Here is a 25,547-nt window from a genome sequence, read left to right as displayed (position 1 = left end):
GCGGTGATAAGGCGGTGAGGCCCCGGGGACCAGAGGAAACCTGCTCCTCAGCCGACCTTGTGAGCGGCATGCCTCCCTTTCTCCTGTGTCCCATGCATCTCCTCCAGCTTTGAACGCTTAGATTCCTTCTGAGGTCAAAGTAAAAATGGCTTGAGGGTTGGGGCAGCCCTGTCTGTGTTGATGGTGAGGTGGGAATGTTCTCGAGGACCGAGACAGACATGAGAAGGACGGAACCTGGACAGAATGTGAAGTCCCCAAGTGGGTGTCAGCTCCACTCAGCCAGCGAGGTGAGGAAGCTGAGAGGAGCTCAGGGTCCCAGGGTGGGGGGCTCCTGGCGGGGCCACCGCAGAGCCACCAGCAGCCCCAGGAGTGCAGAGCCCACTGTCCCCACAACATCTGGGCCACTGCAGAGGCCAGAGGAAAGCGTGCCGAGTCCCTAACCTGAGGCAGTGCCCCTGGGTAGAAGGACTTCCGGCACAGAATGGAGAGGGCTCCTGGGGGGAGGCAGCGAAGAGGGAAGGGCCCCCCACCCCCCAGGTCCCTTCTTAGGTCAGGGACCGAAGTTTGTTCATTGGCACCAATAAAGGCTGATTCTAACCGACAGCCACATGTGCCCAACCTGCAAGCGTCAGGAGGAGCCGGGAGAGAGAGGTGACTCCAGGGTCTGAGGACACCGGGGGGATGGCTTGTCGTGGTCTGAGCATGACCCCCCTGCAGCCATCATCCCTCCCGTGTGGACCCAGTCACCACTCACTTTCCGGGAGAGCAGGAACAGGCAGATCAAGGAGAACCGTGAGGCGTCACTGGAAAGCTCTAGTTAGTGAGGTGCTCCATGAGGACATCGCTGAGGGACAATAGCGGCTTCTCCGTGTTCCAAAGTTTTCTGTCGTTCTTTGCCTTTTGTGTCACATGGCTGTGAGTTTCCCATGGGTGACTCAGTCTCAGGTGGCAGCAAACAATCACCACACACAGTAGGGCCAGGCCTGGGAACCTGGAGGTCCGCATGTTTTTACCTGGTGGTGCCTGACCTTGGAGGAGTCGAATCCCAGCCGCTTTCCCGAGTGACCTTCCTGGGCAGGGGCCTCAGCTGTCCTGTGCCCTTGTGTCTTCCTACAGCCTGCTCCTCCGGGGCCCCGGACAGAACGCCCTCCCCGTGCTCAGGGACGTGTGGGGCCGGGCCCTGAGGGGCCGTGTCCACCGATAGACCCTGCGCTCACTCACCCTACTGGCCAAGATATGACTGCCGCGTCACGGTGGTCTGAGCCGGGCCCGGGGAGGCCCCAGGAACGTTGCCCGCCCGGTTCCCTTCCTCCCAGCATCCTCCCACTGAGAGCCCCCTCCCGATGGCACCAAGCCCCCCACCCCCCTGCTTCCGCTTCAGTGTTGAATTGATGCGTCGTTTTCATTCCTAGCTGTACTGTTTTTCAATTAACTACTCCATGACTGGCCCCAGTTCTTGTCAGCTCAAAGCTCCTATGCTTTTTCCTGGTTGCTTCCCGAGGGTTAGTCTGGAAACACAAAGAAGATGGTGAATGCTGTGGGGGCAAAGACCTTATTTTGCTTCTCTTCTATCTGCGCTTTTAGCATTTGTCATTGACTCCCAGCGTTGTAATGCAAGCTGAGACATCTGCAACCCACAACTGCTGACAAGAGATTTCCCCCCAAATACACAAGGGAAGGACCCCGCTTCCTCACGGGCATCCTTGGTGCCAGTCACCTGCCCATAGTTTCTGATCAGGTGCCCTTTGGCAACTTCCTAAGTTGAGTTGGAGGTTCCAAAGGGTGCAAGGAGTTGGGACTCCCATTTTTCCTGGAGGGAGAGGGTCAGAGCTCCCCCAGGTTCTGCTGCCGCCCCGGGCAGATGGTGGGGGCAGGCAAGGCAGGCTGTTGAGGGAGCTGCTGGGAGACCCCCCAGAACCCTCTGCATGAGGACCGGGGGCACCATGCCTGCCCTGAGCCCGGGTGCCATGGTGTGGAGTGCGTCTCACTTGAATGACAGATGTCCCCGCTCACATGGGAGCACCCCCACGAGGTAGTTGCCCTTCAGCTAGGAAGATGGCGCTGCCCGGCAGCTGGCTGTGACACTGGAGGGAAAGACTGAGCCAGGCCCTGGCCCAAAGCGCTGAGAACAGCCACACCACAGGGTAAAGGAAACTTTAATTCATGGTGGTATTTCTAAGTCGTGTGTCGTTACTTATATAAGAACATCCAACTAAAACATCAGCCAGGAAGTCATTCGAATGACAAAAGCTTTCTGAGTATCTCCCGTGTTGGGTGTTGGGACAAGGGTGGCAGAGACACAAAGATGAGGTGACTCAGGTGCTGCCTAGAGGCCAATCACAAGGTCATTGACATTATTCCACACTCCACGTGGGAATACTTGTTGAAAGACACGCATGGCCCCAGCCTGCAAGGAGCTTAGTGTCCATTCCAGGCAGTAGGACACAGACCCTCTCCCACACTGTTGATTCAAGTGTAGATTGGTAGGATCTTTTTGGAGGGCGATTTGGAAATAACCATAAAATTTTAAAATATGCATATGCTTCGACCCATAATTCTACTTTTGTGTATACCTATGCTGGAGAAATACTCTCACCAATATTTTTGTCTAAAACATGCATTTTCAAGGATGTTTATTGCCGTGTGTATAACAGTAAAAAAACAAGGGGGAAATGCTAATCAATGGCAGAAAGCCCACATAAATCACGATGGAGCCACAGTGTGAACTGCCATGCAGCTCCTGTGTTAGCCTTTATGAGGCTGTCATTCTGGCTATTTTTGACCTAAAAAAATGACAGTTTCATATATTGAACAGAAGTTTCTCTGCCTCTGTTTCTTTGTCTTTAAAACGGGGATAATAATAGTGCCTCCCAGTCTCAGAGAGTTAATATGAGCATTTCACACAATACCTCATGCAAAGCCCTTGGAGCAGTCCCCAGCACATGGCCGGAGCCCAAGCAATATTTGCTCATATCACTATGAACATGTGTCAACATGGAAAGATCCAGAATATACCATTTGGAGAAAAATCACTATATGTATATTTCTACAAAGGTCGATAAAGTGTGAACCCATTTGTGGGTGGGAAACACATGAGTGTGTGTGTATGTCTTTGTGTAAATGCCTAGGAACAGGACTAGATGCCTTCCTTCCAAACTCTTCCTAATGGTTAACCCTGGACAAGGGAGTGGGTTGGGGGCAGGGAGGAGGATGTGCCTCATCAGGGTTCCATTGGGCCGCTGGGGGGGCGGGGGGAGCAGAGCTGCTGGGAGCTCTGCACTCCCCAGTGCAGAGAAGGGTCGCAGGGACTGGTCCTTATTCAACCACGGGGCTGGCCAGGCTATCTCTGCAGCCGGGGGTGTGGTCTCGGCAGCTCCCTTCGGACCTTGAAGCCTCAGGGAAGGCAGTCAGAAAGGCGTGATGGGTGTAAGATGAGGAGATCAAGAGGTTGGAACCCCCAAGCACGCTCTGAATCTCATGTCAGTTCTCATTGCGTCTGGTGTTGATGGCGTGGGGGCCCTGCATCAGCCAGCAGACACACAGCCCTGGCCCAGGAGTCAGAGAAGCTGAAGGAGGAGGATGTGAAGGAGGGGGAGCAGTTGCAGGCCCCCTCTGCTGCCGCTGCCGCTTTGTGCTGAGGAGGTGAATCAGCAGATCAGCGGCAACGTGCATGAGTTACGCTTTCCTTTCTCCTGCCAAACCGCCCAGGATTGTCCCTTGTGGCCCTCCATAACTGGAAACAAACACACAAACCAGAAAGGAGTCTGGGAAATGTAGTCCGGCCGAGCCTAACTGACACATCACAAAGCCATCAAGGGGAGTTTCACCTTTTCCTCTATATACTTCTGGATTTCTAAATTCTTTTACAATGTGGCTCTATAAATGTATGTATTGTGAATAAAAAAGAAATTGAAAGCCTTTGGTAAAAAAAAAGGAAAGAAAACTCTTGTTCCCAGTGAGATTTAGTGTTTAGTTATATGGCTAATAGTGTCCTGAGAACCTAATTCTCCGCTGTTAGCTGCCCGGCCTCAGCACCATCACCTCCTCCCTGGGCTACGGCACCCACCCCCTAACTGCTTCTGCCCGGCTCCTGGGTCTGTTCCCACTTCAGCCAGAGTGAGCTTTTCAAGATGCTAATCAGATGCTGCTGTGTGCCTATTTAAAAACGCTCCCGGGGCTTCTCATTGCCTTCATTATGAAGCCATAAATCATCGCTCCCCACTCTAGTCCAGAAGTCGCTGTAACACTGTCCCTCTCGGTCTGGCTCCATCTGGCTCTCTCCCTCCCCCGACTCCGTCCCTCTTGCCTTTAGTGGTTGCAGAGCCTAAAATCACCGTGCGTATCACAGTAATAAAAGGCTGGCCACTTACCGATTCCCTACTATGTGCAACATTATGCTACCTGCCTTGACGCCGTAATCTGATTTAACACCCTCAGTCTCGGGTGAAGTCGAAATGCTTTTCCTATCCCTATTTTGCAGACAAGGACAGGGAGACTTAGGGGACATTGAGAAGTGAGCGAGTGGTGAGTGGCTCCCCCAGGATTGGAGCCTGGAGTGTCTGACCCCCATAGGCATGAGCACGATATGCAGCAACCATCCATCCTATGAACAAGTCTTTCCTTCCCTGTCACACCACCTTGTGAGTGGAAAACTGTCTTCCCCCTGGGCAGTCGGCTCCAGGAAGGTAGGCATCGAGCCACGCCTCCAGTACCTCGCGTGGGTAGTGCTTGCACACAGTAGGTCACTGGTGTTTGTTGAAAGCATCAATGTGCCGGCGCTGTGCTGGGTTCTGGACTAAGGCCAGCGTTAGAAGAACCAGACAATGCAGCTTTGCGCCCAGGGCTTGCGCTCTGTCATCGGGGAGCTGATCTCACGCTGGATCACAAGCCGCTCTAAGTCCCGGGGAGGGTGCTGGGGAAAGTGTGCATCGGCCCCGCCTGACCACTGCTGGGGAGGAGGGGGGCCCGGAGAGGCATTCAGCGGGTATCTGCAGAATGACGGTGGGATGTGAGTCACAGGAATGGCCAGCCTTATCTGGTGGACTCCCGTGTAGTTCTGCTTTTGGGGTTTATCTGTGCTCTGTGGCTGGTAATGGAGGAGATTGGTCCTGCCCATCCTGTCTCTTAGAAGAAATCAGTGCAGCAATATAAGCATCCTTCTACCCAGTGGTGACAAACTGTCCCTTTGTCCCGGCCGGCGGTGCTGCCTGCCCCTCCCGCCCTCCCTACACACTTACCTTCTCCTTCCCTGACTTGCCACGTGAGGTCCCACTGATGTCACCGTCTGTGGGACAACTGACTGGGGACTTGGCGCTTTCTCCGAGGAATAGGTAGACACTTTTCCTTGTCAAGTAAGGGGAGGGTGTTGGTTTGTTTTTAATGATAATGCTGGATCCTGAGTGGCTGATTTGCTGGGACCTTCCCGTGTGCTCTGTGTGGAGTGCCCTGCAGTGCGTCCTGTACTTGAATCCTCACAGAACCTGTGAAGCGACCCATTCTAAAGATTAGGACACCGAGGCTCCAAGAGGTTCACTTGTCCAAAGTCCCACAGTGCTCACTGCTTAGAAACTAGCAATGCCTTCTAGAGAGTTCTAGTGCACCAGTTAGAATGCATCAGTCTCCAACCTCAGGAGAAAGGTTTTAAAACATAGGTATGCCTGGAGTCAAGATTGCACCTGCTCGTCTGCGTGTGTGTGCGTGTGCGTGTGTGCATGTGTGTGTAGGGGGTGGGTGGCGAGTGAGTCCTCTGCTAAATGCAAATGCGTACCCCACTAATCGGCAATAAACAGGGCTACGACCTTGGCAGAGGCCTCACGCACCCACCCATCCACCTGCCGAACACCTTCAGCTTTCCAAATTCTCTTTAAAACTGGTACATAGATACAGTTTTTACACCAACATGCAACTCTTTTTCTGGACAATTTCTACCATATAGATAGGCGTTTCCTGAAGCAACCAGGTTGGGAATGGGACGCCAGGATTAAAGCCATCACTGAAGAATAAAGTGAAGTTGGACTTCTTTTTTCACAAGCTCCTACAGAGTATTTTAAGTTTCACTTAGGCCCACAGTATAATGGCTCTCATGTAACCTCGCTTCCTCACACCCTGGGTCTTCATTATTTTGGGTGCATACAACCATCATGAATGGGAGAGAGAAATGAGGTATTTAGTGTTCTCTGATGGAGTTTATAAGTATCCTGATTAGTCACTTCCCAGGATCTTCAGAATTCTGGGCATGGTCTCATGCCGCCTCTCAGAGCGCTGTAAACACGAGGGCAGGAGTTCTTGATGGATTCAGGCTTTCTGATTGACTTCTCCCCAAGGCAATTAATCAAGGAATGCAAGTCATTTGCCTTCTCAAAGCTTCCTCTCCTTCCCTGGACACTGTGGTGGAGTCTTTCTCGTTTTCCTTCCGCTTCTAAATCATGTCAGGGATGGGGGCCGGGGCAGAAATGATCCAGAACTTGACCCCTAGAAGTTGCTTTCTGCCCCAGCCGGGAGGGGAGAGCCTTGCTCCAGCTTGGCCCAGCAGAACCGCGCCTTGGTCACCACGGATGCGTGAAATAAACGTCTGTCTGTTGTTATGGTTTGTTCCAGAGCTGGTGATGTTGCTGGAGTGGTGGTCGGGCACGGAGTGCGTCATCCACACAGACCCCCAGGCCTACCCCAAGTATGGAAAGGAAAATGCCATCGTGGTTCTGAACCACAAGTTTGAGATTGACTTTCTCTGTGGTTGGAGCCTGGCCGAACGCTTTGGGGTGTTAGGGGTAAGTCGGATTCATATTCCCCCCCTCACACATTTCCCCGGTTCACCACTATGACTTGCCTTTTTGCTCTCAATCATGCAGGATAACAGAGGCATTCACGGTTTCTACCTGATGAAATGTTCTTCACAATTGCTTTTCATTCCTGCTTGGAATCAAGATGCACGTCTTCTAATGAGCAATAATGATACTGATTCAGCGATTATTATGTGCTAGATACGTTACACACAATTCGTTTACTGACTCCTTACAGAGACATTTACGAATCGATGATATATATCTTCCCTTTTTAAAAAAACTGAGTTATAGAGGGTTTAAATAATGTGCTCAAGGTCCCACAGCTAGGAAGTAGATTTGGATTTGGACTCGTGGTGTGAGGCGACTTCACGTCCTTCATCTCTATGCTCTCCTGCTCTCCTGGCTCACGGACAGTGCTCACCCCTGCCTTTTCATCTTTGTGGGCTTAAGAATGTGGAATCCCCAAGCTAGAGAGTTTCAGTGGCAGAATTCAGAATGCCCATGAACTTCTGTATCCTCCAACTAGTTTGACTCCTCGCATGCCTTTGGGGCTGGGCTTTCTTAGCTGACTTTTGTCACCTTGAAAATGTCGAGGTGTGTCTTGGTCACGCCTGCATCACATAATCGAATTGAAGTTGTCTCGTGCTGAGCTGTCGCAACAGGGGTTACAACATGTCCTGGCCCGGGGGCGGGGAAGGGCTGGGACAGCTTGCACCAGAACTTAGGGATCGTGGTTTGCACCTGGGAGTCACCCCTGCAGACAGCCGGGGTGTCTGCCCACGTCACGTTGTCTTTGGTGGACCAGGTGGACCAAATCAGTGTTCAGAGTGGAGGAGATGGAAGACCAGGAGAGGAGCTGGGATGACGGAGTCCTCCGTGGGCCCAGTCCCTGATGTGCCTGTGGGCCAGCAGCACTTGGGGGCCCCTTTGACTCGGCCTTTTTGGGAAGACCTTGGGTGAAGGAAGACTATATAGTGTAGGACATATTTGGATCTGCTTTTAAACATTTATGCACCTTTAAATTGGGGGCAAAAGGAGAGAGAAGGAAATGTGCTTAGAACCACGTCCCGTTCACATCTTTGGGACAAAGGATGCTCATTATGATGCAGTTAAACTATCAAAAGGCAAGTAAGGTCGTTAGCCGTTTTTCAAGAGATAGACACAGTGAACTCCATCACTGTTGCTGCCTCGAGACTTCTAGAAAGCTGCATTGCCTGTGGGTGAATCACTGAAAGGATTTCTAGGAAAGCAACAGGCCCTCCTGTCAACAGTGTCTTCTTTGTTTTCCTATTATTCTTCCAGTTCCAATATCTGTGTGCGCATGTGCACTAAATGTATTTTCAGGAACAAGATGGAACATTCTAGCATCTGCCTTTCTCCGTTTTAGAGACCCTGGGCAGAGATCTCAAGTATGGTTTTGTGGTCTTATTCTCTGCGAGAGGAGACTACCCCCTAAAATGTCACCATCCCAACCCCATCGTGGATGCGGATGATTGTGACCAGGTCCTTCTCCTGTCTTGGGAGAAAGGGCACCTAGTGTCTTTGCACCCTGACTGATAGGACATCCGTTCTCCTGCCTTAGAGCTAGCTAGACCTCCCGGCATGCCCACGTGCCCCCACCCCTGGTTCTCCCCGTGTGCTGGAGGGACAGGCGGTGTTTCCCCGGCTTCCCACGTGACTTTGGGAGGGAGCCAGGCTCCGAATGTGAGCGCACATCCAGGAGAGGCTCCCAGGCCAGGAGAGGCTCTCAGGCCCTGTGGTACAGCAGGCATGCTAGATCTGTGGTCACTGCCCCCTCCACGTTGTGCTCCTGGTAGCTTGATGACCACAAGCGCTTTCCAGGTGCTGTTCACTGCATTTACACTCTTCCTAATTCTTATCGCATTGTTATTATTGACACTTCATCAATAAACTTCCAGAGCCTCTGTTTGGCTAAATCATTGGTTCCAGGATAGTAACTAGTAAATCCGGAGGAAAAGCTGCGGGGCCTCCGGGGCTCCAGAGCCTTTGCGTCAGAAAATGACCAGGGCTGACTGGGACAGGGACCAGGCTTCCCATTCGCTCCCGGCTCGTGGTCTGCACGGGGCTCATTCTGAGGAGTGAGAGTTGTCAGTCTCTTCACCAGGTCAGGGAGGGACCTGGCAGGAACTAACAGAGCAAAGGCAAAACAGAGAAGCTCACAGAGGCATGCAGCCATGCAGAAACAGGCACAAACAGATGGAAAGAGTGCGTGCTAGTGATGTGCTCACAGGAGAAGTAACATGGAGACGGTCCCAGGCCAGGAGACAGTCCCGGGCCAGGAGAGGCTCCCAGGCCAGAAGAGGGTCCCAGGCCAGGAGAGGGTCCCAGGCCCGGAGATGGTCCCAGGCCAGGAGAGGCTCCCAGGCCAGGAGAGGCTCGCAGGCCAGGAGACGCTCCCAGGCCAGGAGAGGCTCCCAGGCCAGAAGAGAGTCCCAGGCCTGGAGACGGTCCCAGGCCAGGAGAGGCTCCCAGGCCAGGAGAGGCTCCCAGGCCCGGAGACGGTCCCAGGCCAGGAGGGGCGAGCCCTCCAGAGATGGAGACGCTTTCATGGAGCGGGAATGCTACCTCTACGTCATTTAGGGTTTTTAGGTCAGAGACTTTGGAGTCCTTGAGGGCGTCACAGCTTGAGCACAGCGCTAAGACTGTGGATGGCCAGAAGGTTACTGACGGGACAGCCGTCCCGCTGACAGCACGAGACGTTTCACTTCCAGCTGTGATCCGTAAATGAACACGTGGTCACCCGATTGCCTTTCTTACTATTGAAAACCGAGCAGCCAGGGTTGCCGGTGAAGGGCTGTGAGCACTGCCACCTGAGACTGTTCTAGAAGTTTGGAGGTTTAGGCCTCCGGTTTTCCGGATTCTTGCTAATGTGCCTCCTGGAGCCCCAGAGTCCCCACCAGGACAGGAGGGAGGGTCCAGACAGGGACAGGAGGCGGCCACCTTCCCCTTTCCGCCGAGCGCCACGCACGTTCTAAAGGATGCCTCATGCTGGCCAAGGAGCGGCTGCCAGGAGGGGACGAGCGAGGCACCGGTGAGCTTTGTCGGGGTCGGGGGCTGGGCTGACTCGGGGGGAAGCTGCCAGATTCTCCCCCCAGGGGAATGGCCTGTCCCCGAAGCAGGGAGCAGTTCCCTTCCCCGCTGGCTGCTCCAGCGGCTGAGGTCCAGCCGGAGGCCAGGGTGCCCGGTGAGCGGCTCGGCCCCCTTCCCAGGTGGCGCGTTTCTTCCCGCCACTCTTAGGAGGACACAAAGCAGCAGCTTGCTGTATTAATTGCTCAGCAGTACCTTTGGTCTTAAATCACCTTCAAAGAAAAGGCACCTGATTGATCTCTTTTTAAAAATAATGCATGACGTTGAGATCCTTCTGGAGTCTGGGGAGCTTCCTTCTTAGAGGAGAAGGGCCAAGGAGAAGGTTCCTGACGGGGCAGTTTGTGCCCACACAGGTAACAGCCCGAGAGGAAGTGAGTTTAAATTGAAGCAAGTGAAATTTGCCGAAATTCTTGAGAATGGGCTAATTAAATGTGAAATTGGTTTTGGGGGGAAAGTGATGGGATTTTCTTAAAAAGGAGAAAAAGGTCTTTTAACCTTTTACAGACCTCCGAGGTCATTCCAGGGGCCCTGGTTCCCAGGGCGCCAAAGGCTCTGGTTATGACCTTCGAGGAACACACGGACTCTTTCCTCCCTGGGGAGGGGCATGGCCTGTGGACAGTTGACATGAGTGTCTCTAAAGTGCCCCACAGACTGTGGTGTGCAATGCAGAGGCTCAGGGCTTCCGAAGCTTCCGGTACCTCTTCACCTATCTTTCTGTCCCAGTAAAATACATACGCATCGCTCCACAGTGGCCCCATCAGGTTACGGCGGGCTACCCACGATCACGTTTGTCGGGTCTTCCAGCAACACCAGGCCCCTGTTAAGCGCTCCGTATACGGTAGCCGAGAGGGTCAGTGTTTACCAGCTGGGTGGGTGCGGCCTGGAGGTTGACCTGGAGGCCAACTGGGATGTTTCTCTTCAGATCGGCTCTGTTCTGTGGCATGTCACACTGCCATAGATATAACATACCTGGCCTCTGGCCTCTGAAGGTTTTATCTATGGTAGTGTGACAAGCCACAGAACAGAGCCGCTTAAGACCACAACAGGTCTTACCTGGGTTTGTGTGGTCTGGGATCCAGGCACAGCTCAGCTGGGGGTCCCGCCAAGGGTCCTTCATGAGGTTGCCCTCAAGGTAAGAGAGCAAGGACATAGGGCTGACCGTGCTGCTCACTTGGGGCGACAGCCAACTTATTTAGCCATAGACCAGTCAGCCCTTCGGCACCATCCTGGGGGCGCCTGTCGTTCCCAGTGTCCCCCCTTTGTTAGCTGGGGAGGGCCTGGAGGGCTGGGGTCACTGTGGTAAAGGTGGAATATTGGTGTTTGAGGCAGCTCTGTTTACCAGATTGGGGGAGGAATTTCAATAGTTTCACAACTGGTGTAACATTTTGGTGCTTACAAGCACATGGACTGTTGGCCCCCGGGGTCACAGGAAACTTCTAGAAGGTGGTAACATTGGAACGAGGCCTCGAGGGCATGATTTTAGGAGCAGTGGGAGACTGGGGTGAAGGGATGATTATCAGGCACTGGACAGAGGTGGGGAGGTGCCTCAAGGGAGAGACCGTGGGTGACGTGCCCCTCCGTGAGCAAGCGGGTGGGTGCCATGCTCTTGGGCTGCGCTGACAGGCTCCTCCCCACTTGGGCCTGGCCAAGGTGCACACTCACTTCACCATCCTGCTCACTTCCCTGGCCCCCAGCCCAAGGTCACCGTGGGCTGATTTCAGACTTACCGCGGGGCGAGGGCTGCCGCTGTTTTGCCGAACTCTCCTGGGCTCTCAGTAAAACAAACCGCCAAGGCCATAAACCCCCCAGAAAAGCACCCAGGAGCTAAAACTAGAACAGAACCCCACCCGCTGGTGTTCTGATTTAATTTTGCCAAGACGCTTCTGGTCCTTAACATTAAATATGGCTCTTTCTGTGAAAGGTGACGCGTGTCTCAAAACCAGCATTTCTTCAAGTTTGATTGTGAAAGGATCATTTTCTCTCTAAAGGTTTTCTGCAGGAAAAATGTCAGTGCAGAGTTGTTTAGAAAGTCTACACGAATGTGATTTCCTATAAACCTCCCTTAGTTATAACATCCCCCCAAATGGTGGGTTTCCTCTGTCTTGTTTTTGAACATGTAAAACTTAGCAGCAAAGCGGATGGTCGGAAGGGTGAATCTATGCATTCTGGTTCAGATATCAAGAGCAATTCTTTCTTTTCCCTTCTACTTACTCCAGAACAATTCTCTCCTAAGCGTGGCAGGAGAGAGAGAGATGTGCAGGCCAAAAAAACCCAATGTCTTAAGAGTCCCAAAGATGTGGACTTGAACCCTGGCTCCCGCATTTGTGTGACCTTAGGAAGGTTATCTGACTTTTCTGAACCTCAGTTAATAATTCCCATTTCATGATGTTGTAAGGGCTTAGTAAATATATAGGGCTCACTGAATATATGTGCTTGTTTAATGAATATAAGAAAATACCTAGTTCAAGTGCCTTACACAAAGTAGGCATGTAATAATGCTTAGTTTCCTTGACCCTAATTAGTTCCCCTGCACTGAGTGTTTTCTTATGAAGAATAGGATAAGGTATGGAAGACAAGAGAGAGCAAATGTTTTACTAGGTGGGATTTAAGTGGAGCTAGATCCCCATGCAACTGACATCCCCCATCATTTTTATGCAATGCGAAGTGTGCTTGTATTCGTGCTATCGAGGTTTCTTCATACACGTTTGTCAAATTCCCGTTGGCTACAGAGAGATGAGAAGTTTTTAGATGTGGAGAACTGTTTTTCTTTTTTTAAAGATTTTATTTATTTATTTGAGAGAGAGAGAGAGCGAGCGAGCATGGGGAGGAGGGGCGGCAGAGGCAGAGGGAGAAGCAGACTCCCCGCTGAGCAGGGAGCCTGACATGGGGCCCGATCCCAGGACTCAAGGGTCACGACCTGAGCCCAAGGCAGACACTTCACCAACCGAGTCCCTAGATGTGGAGAAGTGTCCTACGTTTTCTTGTCCATCAGATATACCTGCAGCTCTGGTTCATCAGCTCCATTAGGCGGGTTTGCATCACCCTCAATGCTAGTATCATGTGGGTGTGTGGGAAACATGCTCGCCCACCCCACCCTCAATGGCTTAATCAGCATCATCCGTATCGTACTCCGGCACCACCCACTGCAGTAAGAGTGGGCGAGGACACCACTGTGGGCCTCCAAGTATTCACCCGTTGGGCCAGGCCTGCTGGGACCCGGCATTACCCAGATAAGGAAGCCGAGAGAATGGTGAGGAGGTGAGATCCCTTACAACTCGGGCAGCCAGGTGCAGCACTGGCCAAGGAAAGAGATCAGTAGCTCAATGGAAGTAGAGATGCAGCTTGAGTTCATAACTGAATACGTCCCTGGAAATGTTAGTGTACACTTTATTTTTAAAAGTTATATTTAGAAGTGTAGTGCTGAGTTAGACACACCAAGGCCTTTTTAGTCTTTTTAAAAATTTTATTTATTTATTTGAGAGAGGGAGAGAGTGCAAGAAGGAGCAGAGGGAAAGGGACAAGCAGACTCCCTCCCAACACGGGGCTCCATCCCAGCCCTGAGATCAATCACGACCTGAGCCGAAATCAAGAGTCAGAGGCTTAACCCACTGAGCCACCCCCGTGCCCCGGTCTTCTTTTTTATTAAGTAGGATCCTCTGGCAATGTCTTTAACAAGCCAGGGTTGGATTACACCAACAGATCGTAAATCCAGACTTGCTTAAAGCGGCAATACATTGGGCTTCCTCCCTCCTCTTCACACAAGCCTCAGCAGACCTTCAGAGCAGGGGATGTTTGTCCTGGGAACCAGCTCTGACTCCTCAGGGTCCCTCTTTGTCACACCCATCTGCTAACGTGCCCAGGGCCCTCCCATGCCTCCGTCTCCCTGTGCTTCCATCAGCTGCTTATCAAACACCTGCCGGCCACAAGGAATTGGCAATAGCTCCCAATATCTTCCGCCCTTGCAAGGTCCTGGTCTGCCAGCCCTGCCCCTGGAATTCCTTCTGCTCTGTCTCTCCTTCTGCCCAGGGCCACCCCGGGAGGGACTCAGGCTGGCCATTCGGAACAGAGGCAGGGAAGGGGACGTGAGGATCTGTGCTCAGGAAGGGGGAGCTGGACACTGCATCTTCTCTCATCTGTTTTATCAGGAGCCCTGATCCTACTGAGCAGAGTCAAGTGTGACAAGTACCCAACGTTCAAGAGTTTCCTTTGTCCCCAGATGCCCTTTCCCTCCCCACTCCATATCCACACACCAGGCAAACGAAGAAGAGTTTCGGGTTTGGTCAGGGGGTCGGACGGAGACTTGGGTGGGGGGAAGATGCTATCGAGAGTCTGGGAGCTGGGAGCGCTCTACTCCACCTGGATAAATGATACACGTTTATTTGCAGTCGAAGAGAGATGAATTCTCAGAGAGTGCTTCTGTTTCGTGTTTGTGCTATGCGTTCCCCCGGCGGCTGTGAATAATTGTGGCACAGTGTTCATTTTGTTTTCCGACTCTCTTGAGATTTTTCTGGTAGTGTAAGGTCCCCAGATTTTTCTTCTTTAGCATCAGAGAAGGGAGACAGCCAGCCAGAGAAAGAATGAGGATAAGCAGATTTAGGCCACATATATGTTACTCTCACGGGCACAAATAGAGTCTCACCGTTTGACATGTGAATGCACACACACGCGCGCATGCGCCGGACTCGTGATTTTGAGCCCCAGTCTTATCTCCTGCCTTTTACTGTGGTAAGGGACTTACATTTCAGAGACACATTGCAGCCCCATCTTGTCCAGGCTTGTACCCCGCATCGTTTGCCGGAGAGCATGTCGGTTCAACAACTTACAGAGTTCAGTGGCCGAAGTAACACAGACATTGGCAGCTTTCTGTTTCTCTCCTCCCACTAGACTGCACGTCTCAAGGCCACAGATAATCACCTTCACTTTGGTGTCCCCACCTGGCCCAGTGCCCGGCACAAAGGAGGTATTTAACAGGGGCGCCCGGGTGGCTCAGTCGTTGAGCGTCTGCCTTCGGCTCAGGTCATGATCCCAGAGTCCTGGGATCGAGCCCCGCATCAGGCTCCCTGCTCCGCGGGAAGCCTGCTTCTCCCTCTCCCACTCCCCCTGCTTGTGTTCCTGCTCTCGCTGTGTCTCTCTCTGTCAAAATAAATAAATAAAATCTTTTAAAAAAAATAAATAAAAAGGAGGTATTTAACAAACACTGGTTGCATGGACAGAACAGTCTTGATGTTAAAGTTCACAATACCACACATCAAAAAAAGAGGCTGAGCTGTTGGCTGACTTGCTAGTCCTCTACAGTGATGGGGCTTAGCTCATAGACAAGAAAAAATTTCAGAGGGTTAAAGTGTGGATGTTTTAGTCTGCTTTCAGTGTTCCACTTAAGAGATCCTATTCAGGTATTTTATATTTAGTAGAAATAAATGACCTTGGGTGAATCCAAATGACTAACTGTGACCGTGATGGTAAACCTTCAGGAATGGCCATGTGTTTGGAGGCCAGAAAGATATTTGTGCAAGCAGCATGTTGACCAGGGGCCATCGGACTGACCAATGTTAGAACCCAATTGTGTTTTCTGTCAGGGCCTACGGAGCGGCCAGAGGAGGTGGGAGAATCACGGAAAGGTGGCTGAACTGGATGCCCTACCCATTCCAACCATCCTACAAACCCAGCCTCAACACTAAACATTTTCATTTTATCAGCCGGCAGGTGGCCATGCTGGAGAAAAACCTTAACTAAAAAGTCCTGATTCTGCTCATTTTTCATCACAAAGGCCATGGACCCGACACAAGTGAGGGGAGAGCCTCATAATCTCAGGGTTGCAATGTACTGGATCTCAGCGCATCTTCAAAGCAGTTCTTTCTAGCACCATTAGCACCATGTGGTCTCTGCACAGGGGTTGACCAGTTGTTTTGAGGTGCTGAAGGGGTTCATGGGGTGTTGGAGGGTTCGTGGGGTTTGCTGTTTCCCTGAGCAACTGTGTGGTCCCAACTGTGGTTATGGGCTGCTCAGTTAGATTGATCGGGCAACTGTGGTAAGATAGGTCTCGCCCTCGCTCTCTTACACACACACACACACACACACACACACCCTTTCTCTCTCACACACACACATTCTCACATAGTCTCTCTCCACATGCACAGTCTCTCATACACACTCTCTCTCTACACACACACCCTTTCTCTCACACACACACTCTCACATACACACTCTCAAGTCTGTCTACACACACATACACACTCACTCTCATAGTCTGTCTCACACAAACTCTCTAGACACACACAGTCGCTTTCATGCACACACACCCTCTCTCACACAAACCCTCTTTCACACTCACACAGTCTCTCTTTTTACACACATATAGTCTCTCTCACACACTCTCTCACATACTCATTCTCGCACACACATACACATATACTCTCACAGTCTCTCACACACACACTCATACACACTCAATCACACACTTTCTACACATAAAATTCTCTCATATACACTTTCTCACACAATCACACACACATACACACACTCTCCGCAGATACTATCTCTCACACACACATACCTCTCTCTCACACACACACACACACACTCAAAAGTTTCATAAACTTTTAACTGTAGAATGTGATATCATGTCAGCAACTCCCTACAACTACCAACAATGGCCAGGTCCTTGCAGTTGTGGATTCCTCATAAGAAGTTGCATTTCCTATGAACATTTTTTGTTTTCCAGACATGCCAATGTCTAGATGGGCCTGTGGTCAATCTAACTCATCAGTAATCCTCTCAGATCTACCCTCAAAATAAATCCAGAATAAATGAAATTGATATTGTTTTTATACATTCTTTCCTGAAGACTTTACCATCCACATGTAGAAACCCTTGCTTGGCCTGGGAGGGTCATGATATTGATGGCGTATTGAGTTTCCTGGAGGACTGTAAGCATATTTGAGCAGGAAGTTTCTAGTCTGTGGGTCTTAAGTGAGTGAACTCCTGTAAATATCTCAGCGCACTGCCTGTCAGGTAATCCTGGAATACCCGCAAACTTTTGTTATCACCATATGCTAAAGCATGGTTTAGGAAATGGGCTGAATTGAAAGGGACATTTAGCCCCTGTGCTTACTCTGTGGTAGTAATAATAGCTATACATTATTGAACACCTGTTGTCAGGTTCACAACTCCACACTTTTGTATATGTTTCCATATGTTATTAAATCTTTACGGCAACACTTGGAGGTAAGTATTCCTTTCCTCATAATACAGCTGGGAAAATTGAGGCTCGGGAAGGTTAAGTCTCGAGACCAAAGTCACACAGCTGGGCCGTGGTAGAGCCTGATCAAAATCAGGACTGATTTCAAAGCTTTCCAAGTCCGGTTATCCCTGCTGAGGAAAGGAAATCAAGTAAAGTATCTTTGATTTGAAAGGCAAAAGTTTCTACCTTAATATTTTAAAACATTTCTTATATCAAATAAACATAGTCAACATCAAGGTCTAGGCCTAATGATAACATCCAGAACTTTAAAGTTGAAAGACGTATTAATTCAACATAAAAACAGAAATATCTCCTCTGTTCCTTTTGATCATCATTATCCAATAGGCTGTTTTGATCCAGTCTTACTTATGTTCCAGAAGCAAATGGTTGAAATGTGCTGATGTCAACTACTTCTTAAAAGGGGCATTGTTAGAGGAATGCTGCAAAATATTTTGTTGATAAAAAACAGGAAAATCTAATAAAACAAAAAAAAATCGCTTCTGATTTGACCACTCACCCAGAGCTACTGTTATTTTCCTGTTTTACTTTCTTCATGTAGTCATAATCAGACTCTAGACTCAGCTTTGATTCCAGACCTTTTAAAAATTAAGTTTTATGTAATAAGCATTTCCCCAGCTATTAAATATTCGTAGGAAACAAATTTTAGTGGCTGTAAATCAAAGGTTGACAAACTTTGTAACTGGCAGGATAGGGAATATTTTCAGCTTTGTGGACCATATTGCCTCGGTCACAACTATTCAGCTCAGCTGTTGCAGCGTAAAAGTAACCATCGGCAGTGTGTACCCGAAAGAGAGTGGCTGTGTTCCAGTAAAACTTTATTTATAAAAACAGGTGGTGGAGCTGCTTTGGCTCACAGGCTACAGTAACTGCTCTGTAATATCGCATTATGCACTGCATGTACGGTCTGTCGTATATACTCTAATTCATTGAGCTCTTCTCCTGTGGGGCATTTAGATGATTTGCAGCGCTCCCTCCAACACAATAAGACAGTGATGGATATGTAGACTCTTGAGCTCATCTCTTTGGTCTACACATAGATCCCACATCACTGTCAAAGTTCCGTTTCCTCTTAGCAGTAGGTTATCAAAAGCCAACCACTAAGACCCATTTGGGTCTGGTGGGATAGTTCCATTAATAGGAAATACCCATGAGAGTACTTTCCCCACCAGACAGCTAGGATTGACCGCATGGGGCCACTCACCTTCCTAGACCCAGTGGCTGCTACCCTACAGTATATGATTCCCTTCTTGGTTATAGAACAGATCATCTTTTAGAATCCCTTCATGTTGCCGCAAAGTATTTTTGGAATGAGTTCAGGAATATGTAAATTTTGTACATAGTCCTAACCTACCGAGAAGGTAAGTTGAGTTCATTGGTGAGGATTTTCTATCTTGTTTTCATCTCACAAGCCATGAGTAAGGAGTTAACTGAGGCTCAGGAGCAGAAAGCATGAGGACATCCCTGCTGACAAGAGGAGGGGGTTGAGGGAAGGCCGAAGGGGCCTCCCTCGACCTGAAACCTGGCAGTGGACACACGCTGATAGGCTTTTCAATGGCTCCTATGGGCAGAGTGGTGATGCCCCAGGCAGTTTGGTTTTGTGTTCTGAGTGACAAGCACTTCCTTCTCACTTAGCACAAGAAAGCACCAGTCAGAATAATTAGTTCATGCTTTGAGGATTTAAAGTAACCCCATGTTGAAAAGCAAAGAGTTTTCTAGGGTGAAGTGACTGATGCTCTGTCACAGGCCTTCGTCAGCTCAAGATGGACAGAAACCCTGACCCCCGGGGCTTGGGCCATGAAGACACTCTGTTCCCTCAGATGATAGTGTAGCCAGATAGATACCTGCCGGGTTGGCACGGTGAGTCCAGTGGCCTCAGCATGTCTAGCCTGTTGTCTCAGGGTCACAACATGATGTCAAAGCCGTGACACACTCAGCAACCGTGTTCATGGCAGAAAAAGTGGCCGGGCCTCCTGGCCGTCTCTCTTTTTGTCGTGGAGCGAAACCTTCCCAGAAGCCCCAGAACCCGTGCACCCTAGCAGACCCTCGAGCCACCTCAGCAGAACTGGGTCAGAGGCCCACACTAAGCTAAGGGGCCCGGGGGACGCGAGGCTGGGTTGACGTCACTCATGGTTACCCCCCAGAGCCCGAGCATGTCGCCTTTGGAATGGAACGGAGGCTGCAAGAGAAAGAGGAGGGGACAGCGGCTGTTGGGTAGGCGGCCCTCCATGTCTGGCCCCATGCCTTGGTAGGCATGAACGTTTCTCATGGACTGTGGCCCGCGGCAGGCCACCTGGCCGAAAGTTCCGCTTCCCCAGCTGTCAGCTCCGTGATTCTGGGCAAGTTACTTAACATCTCTGAGCTTCAGTTTGATTATCTATAAAATGGGAGTATCTAGTGCTTTTGATTTCAGATGGAACAGAATTTATAGACGTGCATTGTCTGTGCCTGGCACGCAGGAAGCCCTCCCCCCAGGTACGGCGAGGTCTCGAACCCATGGGGACTGGCCTCCAGGTCCTCTGGGGGCAGGCCCCGGATTTGATGGCTTGGTTCTCTTCTTCGAGAGAATTTGCATGTTGGGTCTGTGGGAATAACAGAAACAAAACCCATCAAAACACGGAGACACTAAACCTGAAAGGTGTCTGTGCTTTGTCTTTCCCAGCGCGGCGGAAGATGTTTATTGTTGGGGTTTTTTAACATAAAGGGAGCAAGCGGCCGTTCGTGCCTTTCTCCAGTCCGTGCAGGTGGCTAGGGGTGCGGCCCGTCGCTCTTCACCGAGCTGCAGCTGCGTCGTTGCTGCGGACGCGACAGGCCTCCTAGGTTCAGGGCCTAACTAGACAGTTGTCACCAAGAGCACCAGCTAAGCCTGCCTGACTGTCCAGATCGCTGCCCCTGTCACCTGCGCCGTCGACCAACGACAGCCATCTCAGAGAGTATCTTGGCCAATTCCAAAATTCAGGGTGAAAAGTATAGAGCCCAACCCACTAGATGAAAAGCAGTTTTGGGGTCTCTCCTGCCCCCCCAGTGCCCCGATCCCTGGTCTTCTCCAGGCCGGCGCTGGTTAAGGGCCTACGCCGAGCAGCCCCAGGGGCCAGCCTGTTGGTGGGCCAGGTCCCTGCGTCTTGAGCCAGCCTCGGGCATTCTCAGGCAGGCGTCCAGCCCCACTGCCAGCCTTAGAGATGAGCCAGGGAGCCCCCAACATGATCTGGTGGCCCGAGCTCAACTCTAGGCTCCCCCACTGTGCAGCCCTATGACCCAGGGAACCCTCCAGACCCCATTTCCTAGTCTGTGAAAGGAGAATAATGTCTGCCCTGCTGGCAGAACCAAGTTTGGCTGAGGACTGAATGAGATCTATGGAAAGAGTTTGGTGTTACAACTGCCTGACCAGCTTGGAAAATGACCTGAGCATCCCTGAGACCCTTAAACGTCCCTCATTGTTCCGGACGCCGCCCAGATGCCTGCCCACCCCCACAAAGACCCCCCCCTCCCCGCCACGCAGAGTTAGCACAACCTTGGCCTCTGGTTGACCGGTGCGGAGGCTCCAGGGTCAGTGGCTTCTTGCTTCATTGTGCTCTGGAACCATCCCCTTAGGCCTTTGGAGAGCATGTCCGCTCCTCTTTTTCTAGTAACATCTCCGTAAATCGCCCTGGGCCCCCATCTCTGTTTCAGGGCTCCAAAGTCCTGGCCAAGAAGGAGCTGGCCTACGTCCCGATCATTGGCTGGATGTGGTACTTCACAGAGATGGTCTTCTGCACACGCAAGTGGGAACAAGACCGCAAGACCGTCTCAAAGAGCTTACTGCGCCTCCGGGATTACCCCGAGAAGTATTTTGTACGTCAGACCCCGAGCAGCCACGCCCCCAGCCCCAAAGCACTCCCACGTGAGCAGCCTGACACGCCTCACGCCTGTCCTGCCAACCTGCCCCGCTGGCCGGCCCCACTGTCGCACGCTACCCGGTCCTCCTCTTTGAACTAACGGGTGCAGAAATAAATCCTCAGAGCACTCTTGTCACACACACACTCAGGATGTTCTTGTCACACACACACTCAAGATGCTCTTGTCACACACACCAGGATGTTCTTGTCACACACACACTCAGGATGCTCTTGTCACACACACGCTCAAGATGCTCTTGTCACACACACAGGCTATTCTTGTCACACTCACATTCAGATGCTCTTCTCATGCTCACACACCCACATACAGACTCATGCACACATACGCTCACTCCTCTACTATCCTCAGATGATAAACTTTTGTCCCCACAGCTCTTGTGGGCGCAGAGGGGAAGGCCAGCCTCTGGGCTGCACCCCGAGGTCAGGGGCTGGCGTAGCTGCCAGGGGCCATCCCTGCTCTGGCCATAAGGGCTCCTGGGGGACTGCATGTGACTGCGGTATATGGGGGATGGCGCGTGTGACTCAGAATGGGTGTGACCCAGGGCCGCACGTGGACCGGGGGCTGGGTGTGACCATTGCGCTGTTCTTTCCAGTTCCTGATTCACTGTGAGGGCACTCGGTTCACGGAGAAGAAGCACCAGATCAGCATGCAGGTGGCCCAAGCCAAGGGGCTGCCCAGCCTCAAGTACCACCTGCTGCCACGCACCAAAGGCTTCGCCATCACCGTGAGGAGTTTGAGAAATGTAGGTAAGGAAGAGCCCGGTATCCCCTGCCCCCTGCAGCAAGGAGACCGCACCCCAGCACCCCAATCTGAATAGCTCTCCCCTGGCAGTGCTCCCCAGCTGATTGTGGCTGGTAGCTAGGAGGGCAAACAGGGCACAAAGGATGGTTAGCTAGGATCCAGGCCGCTGCCTGCTGGCGCTCTCACTCTCTCTCTCTTACACACACACACACACACACACACTCACTCACTCTCATAGGCACGCGCACTCCCCACACACGCACGCTGAGCAAACACTGCCCTCTAATGCTCAGCACTGGAACTGCAAGGCTGTGGTGACCTTGTGGACTCCCTGGGTCCTCCCTCCCCTGGGTCCTCCCCGGGTTCAGCCTGAGCCCCCACACCTCGTTAGCCCAGGGTTTTGGCGTCGTTTTGCTTTGTGTGGCATTTCTTGCCCATGGGTTGGCCCCAGCTGCCTCCGGCTGATGAACTCCGTGACCTTACCCTCTGTGCCCGCTGACCCCCCTGAGTCTGGAGCCCTGAGCCCTGGGTCCCCGTGGGTGAGAATCAGAAAGTAGCAGCTTTTGTTTCCAGTCTCTTGTCAGGACTCTGTCTCATCTTAAATCCTCGGCACTTGGGCCTGGCAGCACGAGCTTTGCTCCTCGTTCTCCCGGGCAGCCCGCCCTCCTCCCAAACCCCCACCTTCCTCTGGCCCCATGAGGCCCCGGGGGAGCCCGGGGGAGGCCGGGAGGGCGGCGGGCCTTGGGCTCAGGGCAGGTCCCAGGTCGCACTGGTGTCCCCACGTCCCCCACCCCCCCTCCCGGGCGGCCAGATGGGAGTTGGGCAGCTGGTCACCCAGCTTCTGTCCGCACACGGTCGTCTGTCTTCGCGCCCCCGGGTCTCCTCTCCCTCTTGTGAGCCAAGGGATCTGAGCGGCGGGCGAGGGGTCTCCTGCAGCGCTGCCCGCACGCGGGGACGCGTGTAACCCGCCTCCTCTGGGCCCGCCTGAGCCCGTGGCCGTGAACCCGCCGGGTAGCACGCCCGCAGGGGGGGGCCCACCCCGCAGGTGCCCCGAGACACCCCCCCAGCCATGCCGTGCGGCCCCGCCCGCCGTCCACCCCCTGCCCCCCCCGCCCCTCCCCGAGCTGAGCCAGGTTGCCTCCTGCCCCGACACCACCCCGCTAGTCCTCCGCAGCCCCGCGGCCCCGCAGCCCGCCTCCCGCGCACTACCTTGCGGCTCTGAGCTCCCTCTGCTCGGCCTCCCAGCTGTCTGCGCTGCATTCACCCCAGAGATAGAACGGGCCTGTCACGGAGCTCCCGGCGGCCCCTGGCCCGCCTGACCCCAGCGACCCCGGGCGGAGGTCGCCGGCCTGTCGCCCGTCCCTCCTCCGGCCTCCCAGGCCGCAGCCGCTTGCATCCTGCACCGCCCAGCGGGGTCCGAGCGAGCCGGGAGACCCGACCCGATGCCGGCCGTGTGACCCTGGGCGCATCGGCTCTCGCCACACTTCCCGAGAGCTGCAAGGAGGGTTACAGGAGAAAACAGGCAGAGGACTCGGCCTGAGGCCTCGCACTGACATTCGGTCAAACGTTGGCGGTGGGGAGGAGCCGCCCGCTGAGCCTGCTCGCCTCACCCTCGCCCCCTGGTGGGGGTGCCCCGCTTCTGGGTCTGGGTTTCCCGTGGGTTCCGCCGTGGCTGAGCTTGGCGGCCGTCGCAGCAGTCCAGGCCACCCGCGGGCAGGCTGTGGCCCCTGCCCCGGCATAGGGGCCAGCCCTCCGAGGGCACTTCGGATTCGCCCCCAGGGCAAGCTCGTCCCACCTGGCATGGCCAGAGTGTGCGGGCCAGATCCAATGAAGGAAACTTTGTTTTACTTCCAATATACAGATGAGGAAGTTGGGGCTCAGAGGGAATTTAAGGAACTTATTCTGAGTGGCTCAGCTAATACACCGAGGCTGGGGCTCACACCCAGGCTGCCCCCTGGGGGGGCCGGGGGGGGGGCAGGGGCTCTCGGGCTCCCCTCCTTCTGAAGGGCTTTGCAAGCAGGTGGATGTCATTGGGCCGTTTTATCACTTCAAGACACTTCTCTTGGGGTTGCCCCTCTGGAAAAGGAGGGGATTGTGCAAATCATTAGTTTTTAGGCTGTCCTCTGGGGAACCCCTGTGGCTGCCCCCCACCCCCGGTCCTTGATTGACCAAAGTAACCCCACTTCTGTTGTATATACATCAGGCTCCTGTGTAAGAGCCAGTCTGAAGGAAGGAGGTTGGAAACCCACTGAACTACATGAGCTCCGTGACCCCTTCTTGCTCTCAGACCCTGTGACCCCCACCTGCCACACCGCATACAGCCTGAGTGCCTTTTAGCATAATGCCTGCCAAATGCAACATGGAGGTTGTTCTCCAGCAGCCTCACTCTGTGCGTGGAGAGTGACGCCTCCCCCCACCAGGGAGACAGCCAGCCTCCAGGCCCAGGACAGGAAGGGGCAGTGGTCTAGCTTGCTGGGGGTTGGGAGCTACCCCCGGCATTCCTGCGAGACAGCAGGAGAGACCCCCCTCTCCTCAGCTAAGACTAAGGAGCTGCTAGGGCGCCTCCTGCAGACCCCACCTGGCGGCCAGGCAACAGGTGGAAGAAAATGGACAGTGGTTTTCTGATTTTTGAATCTCGGTTCTTCGTATCCCCAACTAGACCGAGAGGACCCTCCTGTCGGACCCTCCTGTCATCCACCCGCTTTATGCATAGTAACTGCACATATGCCAAGCTCTCCATAAAGTACTGGGCTCACGATCTCTTGTCACGGCGTGCCAGGCCCCGTGGGAAGTGCAGACTTTGGCCAGCTCAACAAGCCTATGAGGAAGGCATCGTGGGTCCCCTTCTCCAGGGGAACTAGGCTCAGGGCGGCTGAGTGGCACGTCCAAGAGAGGGTCCCCCAGGCACCAGGCCGACTTCAAAACTCGTGTTCTTTCTACTGTCCCGTCCTGCTGTCCTGTCTGCACGCTCTATTTCTGCTCACTCACGGTCCTTCATGCATTCTGCACCCCTCCACCCACTGAGCAGTTATGGAGCCCGGGCCAGGCCCTGCGGCCCCAGCACTCCATGCTGACGTAACTTGCTGACAGGTCAGCTCACTGTTGGGCAGATGCACTCACATCACACGTTCTTTGCTTCTTAGCCACGTTTCAACGGACTCTAGTTCAAGTCCTTAAGATGTCTCCAGCATCTTATTCTAGTTTTGTAGCTATCTTACTTCTCTAGGGGGAGAAACACTCGTAAAATGGTTACACTGCCATAAACTCAGACGCATCCTTGGATAGTGTGCTCTAGACTGACTGATCTAATGACTGATACCTGTCTAGATATTGTTGCAAAACTTCTAGACGGGACACTGCAGTATTGCTTCAAACCGTTCTGACCCCAGTAATCACTCTGTTCTCAGTTACTGAGTTGTAGTGTGCTCTTCTGGTTACAAAAGGTGATGTGTGTTCAATGTAGGGCATTTGGACAGTATAGAAAAGCATGAGGAAGAACCCAGTCATCCCACCATCCTGAGATAACCAGTTAGCGAATTTCATCATTGTTTTCCAATGTGTGTATCTACAAAACAAACTTGGGTTCACACGCTATATACTGCTTTGTATTTGTTTTATTTTTTTATAGTTTCAGCTGTATATGACTGTACACTCAATTTCAGAAATAATGAAAATCCAACACTGTTGGGGGTCCTAAATGGGAAGAAATATCATGCCGATTTATATGTCAGGTAAGTTGGTTCCATTTCCTTTCCAAAACA

The 25,547-nt window shown here is 52.5% G+C and overlaps 1 protein-coding gene across 9 annotated transcripts in view; it reads left to right on the top strand.

Annotated features, from left to right (window-relative positions):
* AGPAT4 (1-acylglycerol-3-phosphate O-acyltransferase 4) overlaps positions 1-25,547 on the top strand; it is a 118,511-nt gene that overhangs the window by 81,795 nt on the left and 11,169 nt on the right. For all 9 annotated transcript variants that reach the window (XM_031029204.2, XM_081829278.1, XM_081829270.1 and 6 more), the window contains 4 exons: positions 6,598-6,767; positions 20,818-20,979; positions 21,638-21,791; positions 25,415-25,517. In XM_031029204.2, the coding sequence (XP_030885064.1) occupies positions 6,598-6,767; positions 20,818-20,979; positions 21,638-21,791; positions 25,415-25,517 (589 nt within the window). The remainder of the gene's footprint in view (positions 1-6,597; positions 6,768-20,817; positions 20,980-21,637; positions 21,792-25,414; positions 25,518-25,547) is intronic.

The sequence above is a fragment of the Leptonychotes weddellii genome, chromosome 8, assembly GCF_054177405.1.
Source record: "Leptonychotes weddellii isolate Sample4059 chromosome 8, ASM5417740v2, whole genome shotgun sequence".
NCBI lineage: Eukaryota > Metazoa > Chordata > Mammalia > Carnivora > Phocidae > Leptonychotes > Leptonychotes weddellii.
This window is presented reverse-complemented; position numbering and strand designations above follow the sequence as displayed.